The sequence below is a fragment of the Vipera ursinii genome (genome assembly GCF_947247035.1).
Source record: "Vipera ursinii genome assembly, chromosome: 5".
NCBI lineage: Eukaryota > Metazoa > Chordata > Lepidosauria > Squamata > Viperidae > Vipera > Vipera ursinii.
In genome coordinates, this window is record NC_139518.1 from 17,498,130 (window position 1) to 17,515,359 (window position 17,230).

Genomic DNA, 17,230 nt, shown 5'->3' on the forward strand with positions numbered 1-17,230 from the left:
GGCTTAACCAAGAGACCTCATGGAAATAAGACACATGGATACTATTCATCTATTAAAATGGGATTATTATTTTTTAATTGTACTGAAATTCTACTTCATGACTTGAATGGGAAGGAATTTACCCCAGTCCTAAGAGAACAAAATATATTGGTATATGTTTTGCCTTATAAAAAGCAGATTCGTTGATTTTCCTTAGTCCTGAATTTATTTGAGAAGTCATCTTTCATGTAATTTAATTCATGTTTTAAATAACGTTTTAAAATCTGTTACGCGCTTCTACTGCCTAACAGCCAGAAACAATTAGCCATGTAATGCATAATTTCTTCCCTCAATAATTGACTTAACGCACAAAGTAACAGAGATGTTTTGAAGTACAGGAACAATAGACGATTGGAGAAGGGAGAGGATGATGTTGATGCAGACCTTTGGCCAGGTGCCAGCTAAACAATTTGGAATAGTTATAGTATGTATTAGTAATGGCTTAAAGAGCAATGCAGTAAAGGCTTTGGGGATTTCAGATCACTGCAGAATATGAAAATTGATGCCTCTAGTACCCAAGAGATAGACTAAACTACTCATTTTGGCAAGATATTAAAGATTTGGATTGTTTATTTCTGCATTTGGGGAGATAATTGTATTTCCTCCAGGATTAGAACTTTGAAAAAAGCTAATTCTTCAACGGGAGATTTTTTTCATACCATATAACATTGAATGGGGAGAAGAGTGCCATGCCTCCTTAATTCAAGTCTTAGAAGTTTCAGGTTTTCTTCTCAATGTGTTTAACTTTATCATATTGACAATGGCAAGAAACAAAAATCTTATCTTTCTTCATTCAAAGCCTTTGTACCATACTTTTTAACATATACAGTGGAAATATATTATTCTGTAAGTTATACATTTTTAAAGCTGAAGCACTATGCTTTTTCATTTAAGTTAAACTGAAAAACATTTTTATGCACTTTCTACACATGTGTATATGTGTTTAAAAAGGGAGAGTTGAAGAGACTTTATTTGCTATTGGAAATATTTCCGGCAAAGCTTCATGAGTTGTGGGATCTGGGTATAATATCCCACAAATTGATTACAGGCCAATTTGGGAACAGCAGAACATTAAAAAATTGATGGGTGCGAAAAAAGAATTTTTCTCTCTCTTTTTCAAAACTTTGTTTTGTGTCATCCAATAAAGCCTTTCCTGTAGAACAACAACAACAAGCAGCTCTTCACCACACAAAATTAGCCTGTGGAATTCATCATCACAACCATCTGTCTATTAACTTGAATGGCTTTTAAAGAAAAGGGATTGGATAAATTCATAGGAGATGGATCCTTCAAGGCCCATTAGTCTTGAAGACTCAATAACTGCCTTTGCTATGGTCAGGCATCTTCTATATGTGAGCACTGCAGGTACATCTGGTTGGCCACTTGAGAAAGAAAATGCTTTCATAAGATAGGTCTTTGCTTGATCTAGCTGGGCTGTTACTTTTATTGGTATGAAAGAAAAGAAGTACATTTGTCCAGCATTGCCCTTTCTGATGGGAGTAGGTTCCAGCAGGATAAAATATTCAAACTATTTGGAGTTCAGGTGCTATTACTGCATTCATAAGACCTACTTCAACCCAAGGCTTACAGAATAAAGCAAAATGATGAATTACCATGTCAAGGAATTGAACATTGTGGGTATCTGGAAATAACATATTTTGAAGACTTCTGTTTTTATATCAATAGAGTATTGCTGGATTATAATGTATCCTTCCATATTTGATATTTATTTTCAGATGCAAATACTGTGACAGGTCTTTCAGCATATCATCTAATCTGCAGAGGCATGTCCGGAATATCCACAACAAGGAGAAACCCTTTAAATGTCATTTATGTGATAGGTGCTTTGGCCAACAAACCAACTTAGACAGACATCTCAAAAAACATGAAAATGGCAACATGTCTGGTATGTAACTATTTTCCCTTTTCATACCAAACGTCGTACTGAAGTTCATGATTACAAAGAGATTGCCAGTAGCATTTTAATGATGTTGGAACCCACTCATCCATCTCAAGATAACTGCAATAATTTTCAGTTTTTAAAAAAAATCTGGAAAAAGAATTCCACCCTCGTACTGTTACATAGTCAATATAAAAATGTTAAATCTTTAGATTTTCATTATAAAGTTAAATAAGGTTAGTAGATTAGGAAAATTCCTCCATGTTTGGTTACATATTGGTTCCTTTGTATCTAGTTCTTTGTTAATTTTAATGTAATTTTTAACAATGTTGAATATTTTAATGTTTTTACTGTTCTTATTGTTTTATGCTATATTTTTATACTGTTATAAGCCATCCAGAGTTGCTTAACAGTGATATGGGTGGCAGACAAATTTAATAACTAAATAAAAAAGGTAAAACCTAAGATTGAATTTATACGTGGCACCCAAAAGCTTTGGGTACAGCTCCAAAACCTATCCTAGAATTTCTTCCTAGTAAGAACTAATAGCCTAACAATCTCTCTCTCTCTTTTTTTTTACTTATCAACTATGTAGATTGTTATGCACAAGAATAAGTACCACTGTGTAGATGTCCCCAACACAGTCAAGTCATTTGTGTATTATTAAATAGGCATGGAACTTTTTTTAGAGGAAGGAATTTGAACGCAAATTCACAGTTATAAGTATACACTTAGTGATGTCTAAAAACTTCAGTAAAATGTGGGTATTTTGCTGTTAGTATGTGAGCTGTACCTAACAGGATTTGACAGTCAAACAAGGACTAATATATGTATGTTAAAGATGTTATCATCCATTTTATGGATCCCAGAATTCTTCCAAAGTGAATGGGGCTGAAGAATTTTTTTCTCCTGCATGTTGGATGGGTGGGTGGGTTTTTTAGGATTAAGAAACAAAACATGCATGTCAACCCATAAAACGTCCAGATTTGCTGGCACTGCTAACTCTTGAAGTACAACCCTTTCAAGCTTACAAAAATTATGCATCTTTCTTCTCCTCAAAAATAATTTTTATCCATATATATTTGCTTTTTTTGTAAAGGTACTGCTACATCTTCACCTCACTCTGAACTTGAAAGCACAGGGGCTATCTTAGATGATAAAGAAGACTCATACTTTACAGAAATTCGGAATTTCATTGGGAATAGCAATCACAATAATTCTGAGGAAAGGTAAGATGTCCTTTTTCTATTGCTGGACTCAATCAATGGCAGTCTTTTTCGGTCTGTGTCTTCAAGCTCATTTTTTAAAACAATTGGGCAAAGATTCACGTTAAAGATGCTGAAATACCAGACATAGTTTCATTGGGCTGATTATACAAACTTTATAAATAGAATGTGCCTATTAAATATAAGCCATACATTATTGTTCTTCCATTATAAACTTGAACTCTCAAAACTAAGTTTGTGTTATTCAAAAGATTTCATCAACCTTTCTTTTACAGTTATAAACATGTAGAACAAATTAATTTAAACTTTTTGTTCTTTTGTTGTATTTTCTATGTAGTCAAAGCAATATATTCTGATGTGACATTGCTAATATACAACTTGAATATAAGTTTGGATCTGTTTGATGGTTATCAAAGTAAAATGTAATGATATTAGCATAACAAAACTGTTAAATTCCAAATCAGAATCTGGTATTCTGGCAAGAAGAGTCCAAATATATCAACAACTTTCAGCTGTTTAAATTTCAAACTAGCTTAATATGAGAGAAGATTAAAGTTTTTCCCCAAAATCAGAACTGGGACTAAAATCAATAATGTCTTTGCAATATTTGTCTGTTTAATGGGCTTCCATGCATATTGCTTAGCCCAGGGGTCTTCAGTCTCAGCCCTTTCATGACTCATGGACTTCAACTCCCAGAATTCCTCAGCCAGTGTGCCTGGCTGACTAATTCTGGGAGTTGAAGTCCATGAGTCATAAAAGTTTAAATACCGAGTTTAAATACCCCTGGCTTAGCTTTTCTGAAATTTCTATCAGATCTATCAGAATCTATCAGATTCTATCATATTTTCAGTTTTGCACATCAGAGCCAGGAATTAGAAATTGTTTTGGCTTGTATATAAAGTAGGGAGATATTTTTGTAACATGTAGAGTGGACCACAAAGTTGCCCTACAAAATTTCATCAACTGCAGATCTTATGAAATGATAGGTTAAAATACTGTAGTTCTCTTTTCACAGCTAGTATTCTTTACAATACCTACCTCAGAATCTCTAGAAACATTGCTGCAGAAGACAATACATCTTTAATAAGGTGCTTTATTACCTAGAAAAACAGAAAATTAGAACAGCCTCATGAAGTATGATTGTCAAGTTGAAGTATTGGTGGCTGCCTTATGTTCTGAGAACAGAATACAGAATAACAGAGTTGGAAGAGACCTTGTAGGTCATCTAGTCCAACCCCCTGCTCAAGCAGGAGGCCATATACTATTTCTGACAAGTGGCTGTCCAGTCTCTTCTTAAAAGCCTCCAGTGACAGATCACCCACAACTCTGAAGGCAACACATCAGTAATGAATAATTATTTCACACAAATGAGAATATATACCCCAGTTCTCCCTAGTAGTAACCTTTCTAAAGAATGTATCAACCACGTATGCTAAGTACTATATTAATTCCTTACCTCATTATAAAACAATCTAGGAAGCTTTTCACCATACTTTAGATTTGTAACCATATGATCACAATGTAAGCAAAGTAATCTTTCATACAGGTATGTATTCAGAGAAGTGCAACTGAGATTATGAGGATATGGTCTTGACTTCCCAAATAGCTTTCGGTATTTTTTTAGAAATTCTGTGAAATTTGTACATTTTAAAGGGGCAGAAGGGGAACTTTAACTATGTTTGATTAACTATATTTGGTTAAATTTAATTGGTATCATATTTCATAGTTCAGTTTTGTCTCGGCACCATCTTTATCTTTGCTCTGACCTTGTTTATTTTTTAGAGTGATTCACAGCTAATCATTTGGTGGTCAGATGTGACCCTTGGCTACTAAAATTTTTGATCTAATTGGTTAAATTTCTGTAAAAATGTTTATCTTTAATAAATGAGTGTGACTATATCTGTATAGTTTTCACTGCAAAAGTAAGTACTGTATGCTATCAATCCCATTTCATGTTTCTTAATTATTTTAATTCTGGGATCAAAACTAATAGGCCTACATTGATGAACACCACTCTTTGTACATTACATGCATATTGAAATTTTATTCTCACATCATGGCCATGTTTTAGTATGCTTTCACATCTGGTTTCAAGATATCATTATTTTGGAAGATTCTACAAGAAGAAAACAGTGGATCTTTCAGTGTTTTCTTTTAAAATGTATCATTTTAGATTGTATGCAAAAGATATTTCATTCTTGGGGAATTAGGGCATATAAAAATGTAATTAGTAAATCTGGCTTTTTTTTAATCATATGGTTTTTATTAGTTTGATTTAAATCCATGTACTTTTCACAACAAATACTCTCCAACTGTTGAAATTTGCTGTCTGGCAATCCCTGATTTATGACTCATAATTCTTATGATTACCCAAAACATACTAAGCAGGCCACTTTGGTAAATCATGCCAAGAATATTCTCTGCTATAAAGATGAGCAGTTCTTGATGATCTTTCCATCATGATTTCTATATGCTTTGCAGCTTCTGTATTATTACTGGTTATTGGTTAATTTCTGACTATTTTTTTCTATGCTATAAATTAAGGAATAGCCATGAAGATACAAACTTTCTAAAAGTTTCTAAACTTAATTGTGGGCAGGGCTACATGATTTTGACAATAATGAGATAACTTTTTATGTGATTTCATTCTCTTTTGCCAGATAGATTAGTTATAGTGAAAACCAAACATAGTTACAGGAGACATAACATTCTTTTTACATTTCAAAATAAGAATTTGGTTCTAGGGAATAGGTTGGGTAGGCCTGAAGACTTCTGATTGACTGTTTATTTACATATTTAAGTTAAAATGAAGTAAGGCTAATCAGAGTCTATCTCTGAGGAAAACAGCAGAGAATTATTCGTGCAACTAAATAATTAAATTCTTACGGTGTAATATTAAACAATGTCAACAATTCGTGTGATTATTTCTCCAATCCATTTTGTAATATAATGTGCTTAAGATGGTAGATTCTATTTTAATGTCAAAATATTTAAAATGTACTTCACTGTCCCAACACAATGGACATTGCTAATTTCTGTATGGCAAGGTTTTACGTTAGAAGTCCTTCATACAAATATAAATGAGGTTATAGTAGTAATATTATAATGTATAATATTGCCATTAGTGAAAAAAAAATCAAATTTTACTACTCTTCTAAAGTAATTCACTTTTGTGGCCCTCTACAATGCTGACATTGTTCCTGCTATTTCAGGTGGAAAGCAAATAGAAAACCTAAATTAGGGATATCACAGTTAAAATCAAGGATACTCCCACCCAAATCTCAGTTTCTCCCACTAATTTAATTTCAGCCTTTCACAAAAATGTCTACCCTTCCTTGAAGCCATTAAAGCACTGATAATTCATAGCTATTTCATGGCTCACCAAATAGAACATAATTATATTCTTTTGACACTATTCTTGTTCAGCAATCTGCATAAATTGTTTTGAACATCTTTCTGTGAGAAACAGTGCAGTATCAGATAGGAGATGAAATGAATAATTTCTCCCTTTAGTTAATGTTGAATGTGATAGAAATTCTAATTTGAAGGATATAGTAATCTAAAAAATAGTCTATTAATCTAATATCTAAATCTAATCTAATTTTCTTCAATATTAATTTCACAATTGTCAATTCAGATATGAATTAAATTTCAACGAAATGCTGACACCTTAATGAATGAGGTTGAATAGGATTTTAATTGTAGCAGACTTATTACTTCTGCAAAACAATTGTATAGAACAAAGATTTTATATTTAAAAACTCCCTATAGTTCATTTTGTATTGACTGTTCATTCTTTCTTTATGAAAGAATGAATGGAAGTCACTTTAAGGATGAAAAGACGCCAGTAGTAAGCCAGAATTCAGACCTGTTGGAAGATGAAGAAGCAGAAGATGAAGTAATGATGGATGAGGAAGATGAAGAAAGTGAAACAACAGGGAAATCAGTTAAAGAACTTGCAACAAGCAGCATATGTGAAGATCCCACAGAGGGTGACTTTGAAGAAGCAAATGCATTGGAAATAAATTGCAAATCTTCTCCTGACAGGTAGGTACTTACCTCGATGATAGAGTCAAATGTGGCAGCAGCAGGGTGAGGATGGGTGGGACCCAGAAGTACCTAGAAAGTACCTGAGTATTATTGCGTGTAGGTGAAAATAAAATGTTCAGTTTCTTCAGTGACTAATCATTCTTGTGCCATGTAACATTATGAAGTGCTGAGATATGCGTCAATATGCTGTATATACAATATTTTACCAATAAAAGGGAATATTAGTTCAGGGTTGAACTGTGGGTTCAAGTAACTGATGTTACTTAGTTTGGTAATGAAACCTCTGCAAGAAAACAACCAAGAGAGCACCAAGGAGCCTACAATGCAACATTCTTTTCTTATTATTCCCTGTCTTTCAAACACTTTGTCCAAAAGGTAGCCTGTAATATATGGCAATATATAAAAAAATCATTTTCACTCAGTGAATCAAGTCAACAATGTGCAGTGTTACAGTGGGAAATTAACTGGAAAAGGGAGTATAAGGGTTTTCATGGAGAGACTTTGTGGAAATCTAAAGAAACAGTGTTTTAAAATACATTTTTAATACGAACGGGTCTTAGTCTTGAGTAGACAAACACTGACTTGCATTGTTAGCTATGAACCTATATGAGGATGACTAATTATTTTGTCAATTTGCACATAGGCTTAGAATACAGATCCTGTACTGTACATAACAAAAGAATGTTCCAAGAAGTGAGTGTGTTCCAGAGAAAAGTACTTATATTTAATTTTATTGAAATCAGTGATATGTTTAAACCTATGATGAATACGATCATTGACTTTCGCCTAGATCTACTACTAGTATCAGGAAGAATTAGACAAAATGTTTCAAAGTATATATATATTTATATGTCTCATCTTAATGTCTTTTTATAGGTATAAGGAAGATGAATTTAATAAAACTGGACTTTCTGCTTTGGACCATATAAGGCACTTCACCGATAGTCTCAAAGTGAGGAAATTAGAAGAAAACCAGTTCAATGAAACCGAATTGGCAGCATTCACCACCTCTCATTTGCCAGAAGACTTAAAACAGCCATTGCATCGCAAGTCCAAATCCCAGGTAAACATCCTTTGGGAAATGCAAAAGATGAACAACTAAGTAAATGCAATTAGCAGCCTAATGCAGATGAAATCAAAACATTCAGACTGAGAATAAGGACTGTATGATAATAAACAGCCAAGTATTTTATCCGTCTCCAAAGTCAACTGCTTAGGGACACTTGTGGGAATAAAGGGTTCTTTCCTTGGCCCTCTCTCCTGCAGGAAAAAAAATATATCGCCAGTTTGGCTTCAGCATTAATTCTGATGTTTGCTAAACCATACAGTGTGAAAACATTTTAGTCATAGTTTTAAAACTGTCCTATTGTAATACTTAATTGTTACTTCTAGGAAGTAAATTGAGACTTTGTTCCTATTCCATGAACTGAAATGCTTAGATTCCATGGAAAGTTAGATCCAGTGTTCGTTTCACCTTTTCTATGTATCCAGTGGTGGGATCAACCGATTCTATATGTGTTGCAGGTCTGGGCCTCCGATGCCTAGAACAGACTTCTGGAAGTGGCATCATGCACTTCCAGTGGGCTGTTCTAGGCCTGGGAAGCCTCCTCCAGGCCTCCGATGCCTAGAACAGACTTCTGGAATTGTCATCAACGCACTTCTAGTGGGCCATTCTCCTCCAGGCCTCCAATGCCTAGAATGGACTTCCAGAAGTGGTATCCATGCACTTCCAGTGGGCTGTTCTAGGCCTGGGAGGCCTCTTAGGCCTAGACTGGACCTCCAGAAGCCAGCCGGTTCTCCGAATTTAGGTAAATTTAGCTACCGGTTCTTCTGAACCGGTGCAAACCGGCTTACAGCTAGCAAATTTAAAAATGTGTAGCACTTGCCAAAGCTCTCTTCAGTAAGCCCTAATAAGAAAATGATGTGTGATACATAATCAAGACCCTTTCCCAAATAGTCATCAAGCATGATCATAAAAGTGAATTGCTACCCCAAAACTCCTTCTTGAGCCACTCTGCACATCTTCTTCAATCAGCTAGATATCTCAGTCACATAACAATCCAAAATTATAAGGGCCTTTTCTTCAGTCAGTTTCAATGTCCTGACAACAGATGTTACTGAAAGAAAATACCAAAACAAAAATCCTCTTCAAATAGAGATTGTGTCAATGCAGTGGAGGAATAATTGAATTGATGGAACATATTATTCTGTACTGTTCTCTCAATACTCACCAAGAATTATTATTTCCATTCTTCACTAAATATCCTAATCATTCCAATTTGTTTTTTTTTATTGAAAAGTTTTAACATACAATTTTTCTTTAAAAATCCCCCCTCCCCCTCCCTTCTCCCTCCCCCCCTACCTCTCCCCCCTCCCCCCCTCCCCCCCGACTTCCCAGAGCTAAATACAAGGTATATATAAAAAAACAATCATAAACAACCATATACTAACAACTATAAACTCTAAAATCCATCACTCTCTAGCTTATATAGGATAAAACAAACCTTAGTAATATTAAATATATATAAAGAAACTAAAATAGAAAAAGAAAAAAAGAAAGAAGACTTATTCAAATGCTACATGAAACTTCTTAACCTTATACTTGTTCTGGATAAACTCAATCCATTTTCTCCATTCCATAATATAGCGTTCTTGCGAGTGATCTTTCAAATACGCCAAAATCTTCGCCATCTCTGCCAGGTCGGAAACCTTTAAAGTCCACTCTTCTATGGTCGACAGTTCCTCTTTCTTCCAATACTGACCTATCAAAAGTCTTGCTGCCGTAATTAAATTCAACATCAACTTGGTGTCCACAACTGTAACATCTGTAATTATTCCCAACAAAAAAAGTTGCGGACAAAACTTTATCCTCTGTTTAAAAATCTTCTGCATGTTCCACCAGACTTTTATCCAAAAAGCCTTAACCTTTTTACAAGTCCACCATATGTGAAAATATGTTGCGTCTTCATCACCGCACCTCCAACATTTAGGCTGATAATTCGGATACATACTTGCAAGCTTTTTAGGATCTAAATGCCATCTATAAAACATTTTGTAAAAATTCTCTCTTAGATTTTGAGCTTGTGTAAATTTTACGTTCCTCACCCAAATCTTTTCCCACGTGTCCATTGTGATAACTTCCTGGATGTTTTGGGCCCATTTTATCATACAATCCTTAACAAGTTCTGTTTCTGAATCAATCTCTATCAATGCAAGATATATCCGTTTAATATGTGCTGGTCCCTGATTTCTAATTTGCTTTATCAAATTTTCATCAGTCATTGTAAAACCATTTTTCTGGTCTTCTTTCCACCTGGCCCGTAACTGAGTATATTGAAACCAGTTTTGAACAACCTCCTCTTCTCGCAAGAGGCTATATGATTTCAAACACCAGACATTTCTTTCCAAGCTTAGGATCTCCTTGTACGTAGTCAGATCATGTTTGAAACCAGCATGTATATTTTCTATTGCGTGTTTTGGAATTGCCCACAGTGGTATCTTGCAATCTAGCTTATGTCTATACTTCTTCCAAACTCTCAACAATGCCTGTCTTAAAATATGCACTCTAAACACATTGTCTACCTTCTTGTCATACAACAAATATGCATGCCAGCCAAACAACAAATCGTGGCCCTCAAGATTTAATAATCTCTCTTGTGTCAAATTAATCCAATCACTTATTCCTACTAATGCAGCAGCTTCATAATATAGTTTAAAATTGGGCATTTTAAGACCACCTCTCTCACGAGTATCCTGCATAATCTTAAGTTTAACTCGTGGCTTTTTCCCTGCCCAAACAAATTTATTGATACCTCGCTGCCATTCCTCCAAATTAGAATCTTTCTTAAGAATCGGTATCATTTGAAATAAAAATAAAAATTTAGGCAGGACATTCATTTTTACTGCTGCGATCCGTCCCAACAAAGACAATTGCAATTTTTCCCAACTCTCCAATTCTTTTTGAATTTTCCCCCATAGTTTTTCATAATTATTTTTATATAACTTTGTATTAGAGGGCGACAAAAGCACCCCCAAATATTTAACCCTTTTAACAATCTCAAATCCAGTTAATCCTTCTAAGAGAGCCTTTTGCGAAACTGTCATATTTTTGGCCAGAATTTTGGTTTTCTGTATATTAACTTTAAATCCAGAAACCTTCCCATATTGTGTTATTATCTCCATCAGTTCCACAACAGAGTTCTCTGGCTGGGTCACTGTAACAACCAGATCATCTGCGAATGCTCTCAATCTATAATCCTGATCTCTAATTTGTATCCCCTTAATTTTTTCCGAATTCTGTATTTTAACCAATAATATCTCTAATGTTAACACAAATAACAAGGGCGATAACGGACACCCTTGCCTTGTGCCCTTCTCAATATTACATGCTTCTGTCAGACTATTATTAACTATGATTCGGGCAGTTTGTTTTTGGTATAATGCCCTAATCGGTTGTAAAAAAATTTCCCCAAAATCCATTTTGTCTAAAACTTTCAACAAAAATTGCCAATTCAATTGATCAAAAGCTTTTTCAGCATCTAGAAAAATTAGCGCTGCAGGGATCTGGTTGTTCCTTTCCAAAAACTCTAACACATCAACTATATGCCTCACATTATTTTTCATTTGCCTACCACTAATAAACCCCGTTTGGTCCCCATGAATCACCTGTTGCAGAACCCTCATCAGTCTATTAGCCAAAACCTTAGCAAATATCTTGTAATCTGTATTTAAAAGCGATATCGGTCTATAATTTTTAACTTGAGTAGCATCTTGGTCTTCCTTCGGAATCAAGGAAATAAAAGCTGTTCTCCAAGACGGTGGCACCTTTCCCCCCCTCTGGATTGTCTGGAACAGTTCCTTTAACAGTTTTATCATCTCTAATTGTAGATTTTTGTAGTAAGCCGCAGTCAAACCATCCGTACCTGGTGCTTTATCCACCTTCAATTCCTTAATTGCTGTAAAAATTTCTTCTTCTGTAATCAATTGATTAATCCCCTCTTTTTGTACTTGCGTAAGAACCGGGATGCTAGCATTCTCCAAATATATATCAATGTCTTTTTCATTAATCTTCTCCTTAGCATATAATTTAGAATAAAAATCCACAAAAGCATCCTTGATAAGGTCCTGTTGAAACACAACCCTTCCTTTATGCTCAATTTTGTCTATATTAGAAGCCCTTTGTTTTTTCCTCAATCTATAAGCTAACCATCTACCTGGTTTGTTAGCGTTGCAAAAGGTATTATGCCTGGCAAACCGCAAATTGGTTGCCACTTGATCAGCCATTAATTTATCAAATTGTCCTCTTAACAGTTTAATAGCCTCCTTAGTCTTCACATCCTCTGAATTCAAAATCAAAGCCTTTTCTTTTTCCTTTATTTCATTCTCCAGTTCTTTCCTCCTAGCTTCCACAGCACGTCTATGTTTATTATTCATATATATCAACACCCCTCTCATGTAGGCCTTGCTAGCATCCCAAACCATATCCATAGAGGTGCCCTTATTCATATTAATTTCAAAAAAATCCTTCATCCGCTGTTTGCATTCTTCCACATTTCTCTGATTTCTAAACAAATTCTCATTTACGCGCCACGAGCGCCTGTCTCTATTCTCCTTATCAATCTCTAACGAAACTGGACTATGATCAGAGATAGTTCTTGCACAAATCTTCACCTTTTTAGTCCTCAAAAAAAAATCATTAGTCAACAAAATAAAATCAATCCTAGAAAAAGATTGATGTCTGTCAGAATAAAAAGTATAATCCTTTTCCTGCAAATGTCTCTCACGCCAAATATCTCGCAGTTCCAAGTCATCCTTCATTTCAAAAAAAGATTTAGGCAGTCTAGCATGACTTGGGATGCGCTTAAAAGCTCCAGCCTTGTCCATCTGTACATCCAAAACACCATTCCAGTCCCCCATAAAAATAAAAGATTTATAATCCAACTGGGTAAGCTTTGTGTGAAGTAAACTAAAAAAGTCAGCTTGTTGTTGATTAGGAGCATATAATCCAACTAAAAGCGTCTTTTTACCTTCTAACAGCAGCTCTATCATAACGTATCTTCCATGCTTATCTGCTTCAATTAAGTCTGCTGTTAAGGCACTTTTAACATAAACAACCACTCCATTTTTCTTATTCATTGCAGAAGCAACAAATTGCGTACCCAACCTTGAGTTCGATAAATACTTTTGATCCACAACTCTAATATGCGTTTCTTGCAAACATATAACATCTATCTTGAATTGTTTTAAATATTGAAAAACTTTCTTCCTCTTCTGTGGTATTCCAATTTGTTTTATCTCAAGCTGTTATTGTCATATCAAGCTGATCATATTTCATTGATTACAGCCAAGTACTGTGGTACTATAGTGTTAACAGTAATTCTTGTGTTTTATTTGCTTGTCTATGACAGAATAAAGATCGATTTGAATTAGGTTGCTATTAATGAGAAAATTGTGGCTTTACACACTATTATTATTATTTTTTAGAATTGTTTTCTCATTTCTGTTCATCTAGGCTTACGCTATGATGCTTTCACTCTCCGACAAGGACTCTCTACACTCTTCGTCCAACATGTGGCACAGTATGGCTAGAGCTGCTGCGGAATCTGGTGCCATCCAATCCATTAGTCACGTATGACATTGTCAATCGTTAACTGGATTGGGACTAAGTCCGAACTAGCAACAAGGCTCTTTGCTAGAAGACTAATGACTAAAAAGACTGCAGAGCAGAATGCCTTAGAAATCTGACAGGTCACGTTTAAAGTCAGGTGACCTTAAACTCAATGATTTAAAAGAAGAAGAAAAAAAACTATTTATTCTCAATATTTTGTTTTGCACAGTGAAGGCAGCTGCTGACATTTTGAGGATCAACGCGACATTCAGAAAAGATGGATCAAATAGACCTTGATAGAAAATATGTGTCTTCCACTCCACCTGTTTTGGGAGGGACTTAGGGGTTAAGATTCATATTCATGAGCACTTCACTCAACTACACAAATTGTTTCATTCATTGGGGGAAAGGGATTGTTCTGTTTTCTTATAGAGCAGTCGGAGATGGGCTTTTCTATACAGTCCACCTCGTTTTTGTTTCATGCATTTCAAGCCACAAAGGAAGACAAAGCCTTTGTATGCCAGCCATTAACCTAGAACTTAGTGGCAATATCTTGTCCTCTCTTTAATTTTGCCTTCTGAATTACACTATAAAAATGAATTGAATATAGAGAATCACAGGAGATGATAATGTAAGACATCTATGTATATTGTAAAAAAAACCCCACAAATCTGGATATTCAGTAATCCTAAGAAGTGAATCTTTCAGCATCTTATGATGGACCATGGTCATCAAACATACCACTATAATTCAATGAATGCTTCCCTATTATTGTAAAGGCATTTTTAATTTTAGACAATCACGTCATTGCTTGTTTTCCTCTTGTTCAAGTTTATTTTTTGCTTTTGATTTATTTCTTCTTCCTCCCCCTTCTCCTTTTTTGATGTTGCTTGTACCATGTATTTATTTGTTGGCAAACTATTGTTTGTGGAATAAGTAGAAAAGCACTCTTGCTAAATGTAGCACTGTTGATGCGAAATGAATAGCACTGGTCTGGTTTTATACCCCAAACCCCTCAATATCATTTTTTCTGGGCACCATGAACTTCAAAAGAAAAAAGGGAGGCAAACTGATCTGCATATATCGGCGTGCAAACTGTGTTTGGAAAAAAAAAGTCTTACATTCCTCTTTTACTATCTTTTTTTCCATTTTACTGAAATTAATGAATAGAGGCAATTTAGAGATTTTTTTTGTAATAAAGCGAAATGATTCAAATGTATAAAGCATTCTAATTTTTTTTTCTTCTTCATGAAAGCATGATTCTTCTGGTAAAGAAAAAGAAAATTGTACCCAATATTTTATGCTGGTTGTCTGCGAGCTATGTGATGTTATGTTCATGTTAATCCTATTTGTAAAATGAAGTGTTCCAAACTTATGTTTAAAAAAGGAAAAAAAAACAATAAATAAATGATTAACTGTATTCTGTTATTTTCGGGACAGGGGTGGGCTGGGGGCTGTATTTTACCTTTTTTGGTAAGGGGCCAGATTTTACTTTCCTTTTGTTTATTATCTCATTTTGAAATAACCAGCAAGTCAAGGTACTTTCCTTAAATGCTTTGTATAATGTAACTGTTATGCATTTCAGTACATTATTATGGGAGGATCAAATTTTAAAAAATAAAAATAAAGGATTATAGAAATGAGGGCATTGTTTTCATGGCCTCCTTTTTCCTCTATATAGAATGGTGTATCTATTGAGCTTGGACCTGTCAATAATATTTTTCCTTGGATAGGTCCTTTGTTAGCCATAAAGAACTTCACATTTATCAACTCTAAAGCCATCAGTTAGATGAACCTGTACAAGGTGTGGCAGAACTTGGGGGCAGAGTTAAAAAAGGGTTCTGCCTAGAATCCCTACATAGCCACAAGTGAGTTAAGTCCAACCTCCCTTGAATTCTATTGACCCTTATCTAATTCCAAGCAAGTGCTAACTGTTGATGAATGAAATCAAATAGATGTGTCCCAGGATAACATTGCAGGATCCAGTCTGGGTCAGTCACTGGGACAAGAAGTTTAGTCTTTCGAGCTTTCAGATTCATGCAGAAGCTCGTATTTGGGAAACTTCTCTCTACCGGAATATGTATTCTCTAACCACTGAGTTGAGAATATTTCTGGGCATGTAAATCAGTTTAATTGGACCTTCATTTGTGGACCTGATTTTTTGCACCTGATGGAACTGTACAAATGCAGAATTTGGGAGGTGAAGGGTAAAACAGTGCTTAAAACCCTGCTTTTTAATACTTGTGTTGTTGCATGGTATCTATTCTGTCGCCTTGACAAAATGTTTTGTTCTGGATGCTTCATTGTGTGCAGGAGACTGGAATCATTTGCTGCCATTCCCCATTGATAACGTTCAGATGCATGAACTGGACATTTCACCATCACTAGCAATCTAGAATATTTGGAATTTATTGTTGTTGCCAGAAATCATCTGGCAATTTATATGCCAACAAGATATTTTCACCAAGCTGCCTCTGACCAGCCACCCTTTGCTTTTAGTGCATTCTGAACATTAAACCTTTATGTTTATCCAAAAGAATGCCCATTTATTTGCACAATCATTTATCCCTGCATGAAGTAGAGGTGAGTGAAACACTTCTAATTATCCCTTGTTTCTTTCCTTCCTTTCACATTTTCTTTGATTAATTATTTGCTAGAACAGATCAAAATGTCTTTGGCATTTATTATCTCAGTAGAATGGATTGTGGAAACATTGACAGCAACGCTGATTTAGTTGCAGTTTCTCATTGGGGTGTGTGGGGAGAGTGACTTTATGCAGCATAAAAAAAAAACAAACTCTAAATATGAAGTCTTAATGGAGAACAACAAGTAGTGGAGGTGGTTGATTGAGTAACAACAGATCCCACCTCCTCCCATTCTGCTCCAGCCTCCCCATATGTCTTCGATTTTAATCTTTGGTTTTAATTTATTCAAGTTTTAATGTAGATTTAATGTATTTTTTTTATGTCTGAAAGCCACCCAGATTTACTTTATGGTAAGATGGGAAACCAGTAAAAATTTAAAAACAAAATAATAAATAAATATAAATAAAATAAATAAAATAAAATATAAATAATATAATAAAATAAAATAAAAATAAAATAAAATAATAAAGTAAAATAAAATAGATTAATTAAAATATAAATAATAAAATGAAATAAAAAATGAAATAAAATAAAATATAAATAAAATAAAATAAAAAATGAAATAAAATAAAATATAAAATGAAATATAAAATAAAACAAAATAATAAAACAAAATAAAATAAAATAATAAATTAAATTAAATATTAATCATAGTTCCACTCAAAGAGGAGAAGGGATTAAAACAGAAGTCTGCTAGGTATTCTATTCACCTTAGAAGAATATACCCTTAGCCTAGTCTTGACCAAAAGAATAGCCAAACAGG

General features: G+C 34.4%; 1 protein-coding gene across 7 annotated transcripts in view; it reads left to right on the top strand.

Moving 5' to 3' along the window:
- MECOM (MDS1 and EVI1 complex locus) overlaps window positions 1-16,249 on the top strand; it is a 231,012-nt gene extending 214,763 nt beyond the window's left edge. For all 7 annotated transcript variants that reach the window (XM_083363426.1, XM_083363425.1, XM_083363428.1 and 4 more), the window contains 5 exons: window positions 1,776-1,945; window positions 3,039-3,168; window positions 6,976-7,212; window positions 8,092-8,278; window positions 13,727-16,249. In XM_083363426.1, the coding sequence (XP_083219552.1) occupies window positions 1,776-1,945; window positions 3,039-3,168; window positions 6,976-7,212; window positions 8,092-8,278; window positions 13,727-13,849 (847 nt within the window). In that variant the 3' untranslated portion in view covers window positions 13,850-16,249. The remainder of the gene's footprint in view (window positions 1-1,775; window positions 1,946-3,038; window positions 3,169-6,975; window positions 7,213-8,091; window positions 8,279-13,726) is intronic.
- Window positions 16,250-17,230: the final 981 nt, after the last annotated feature.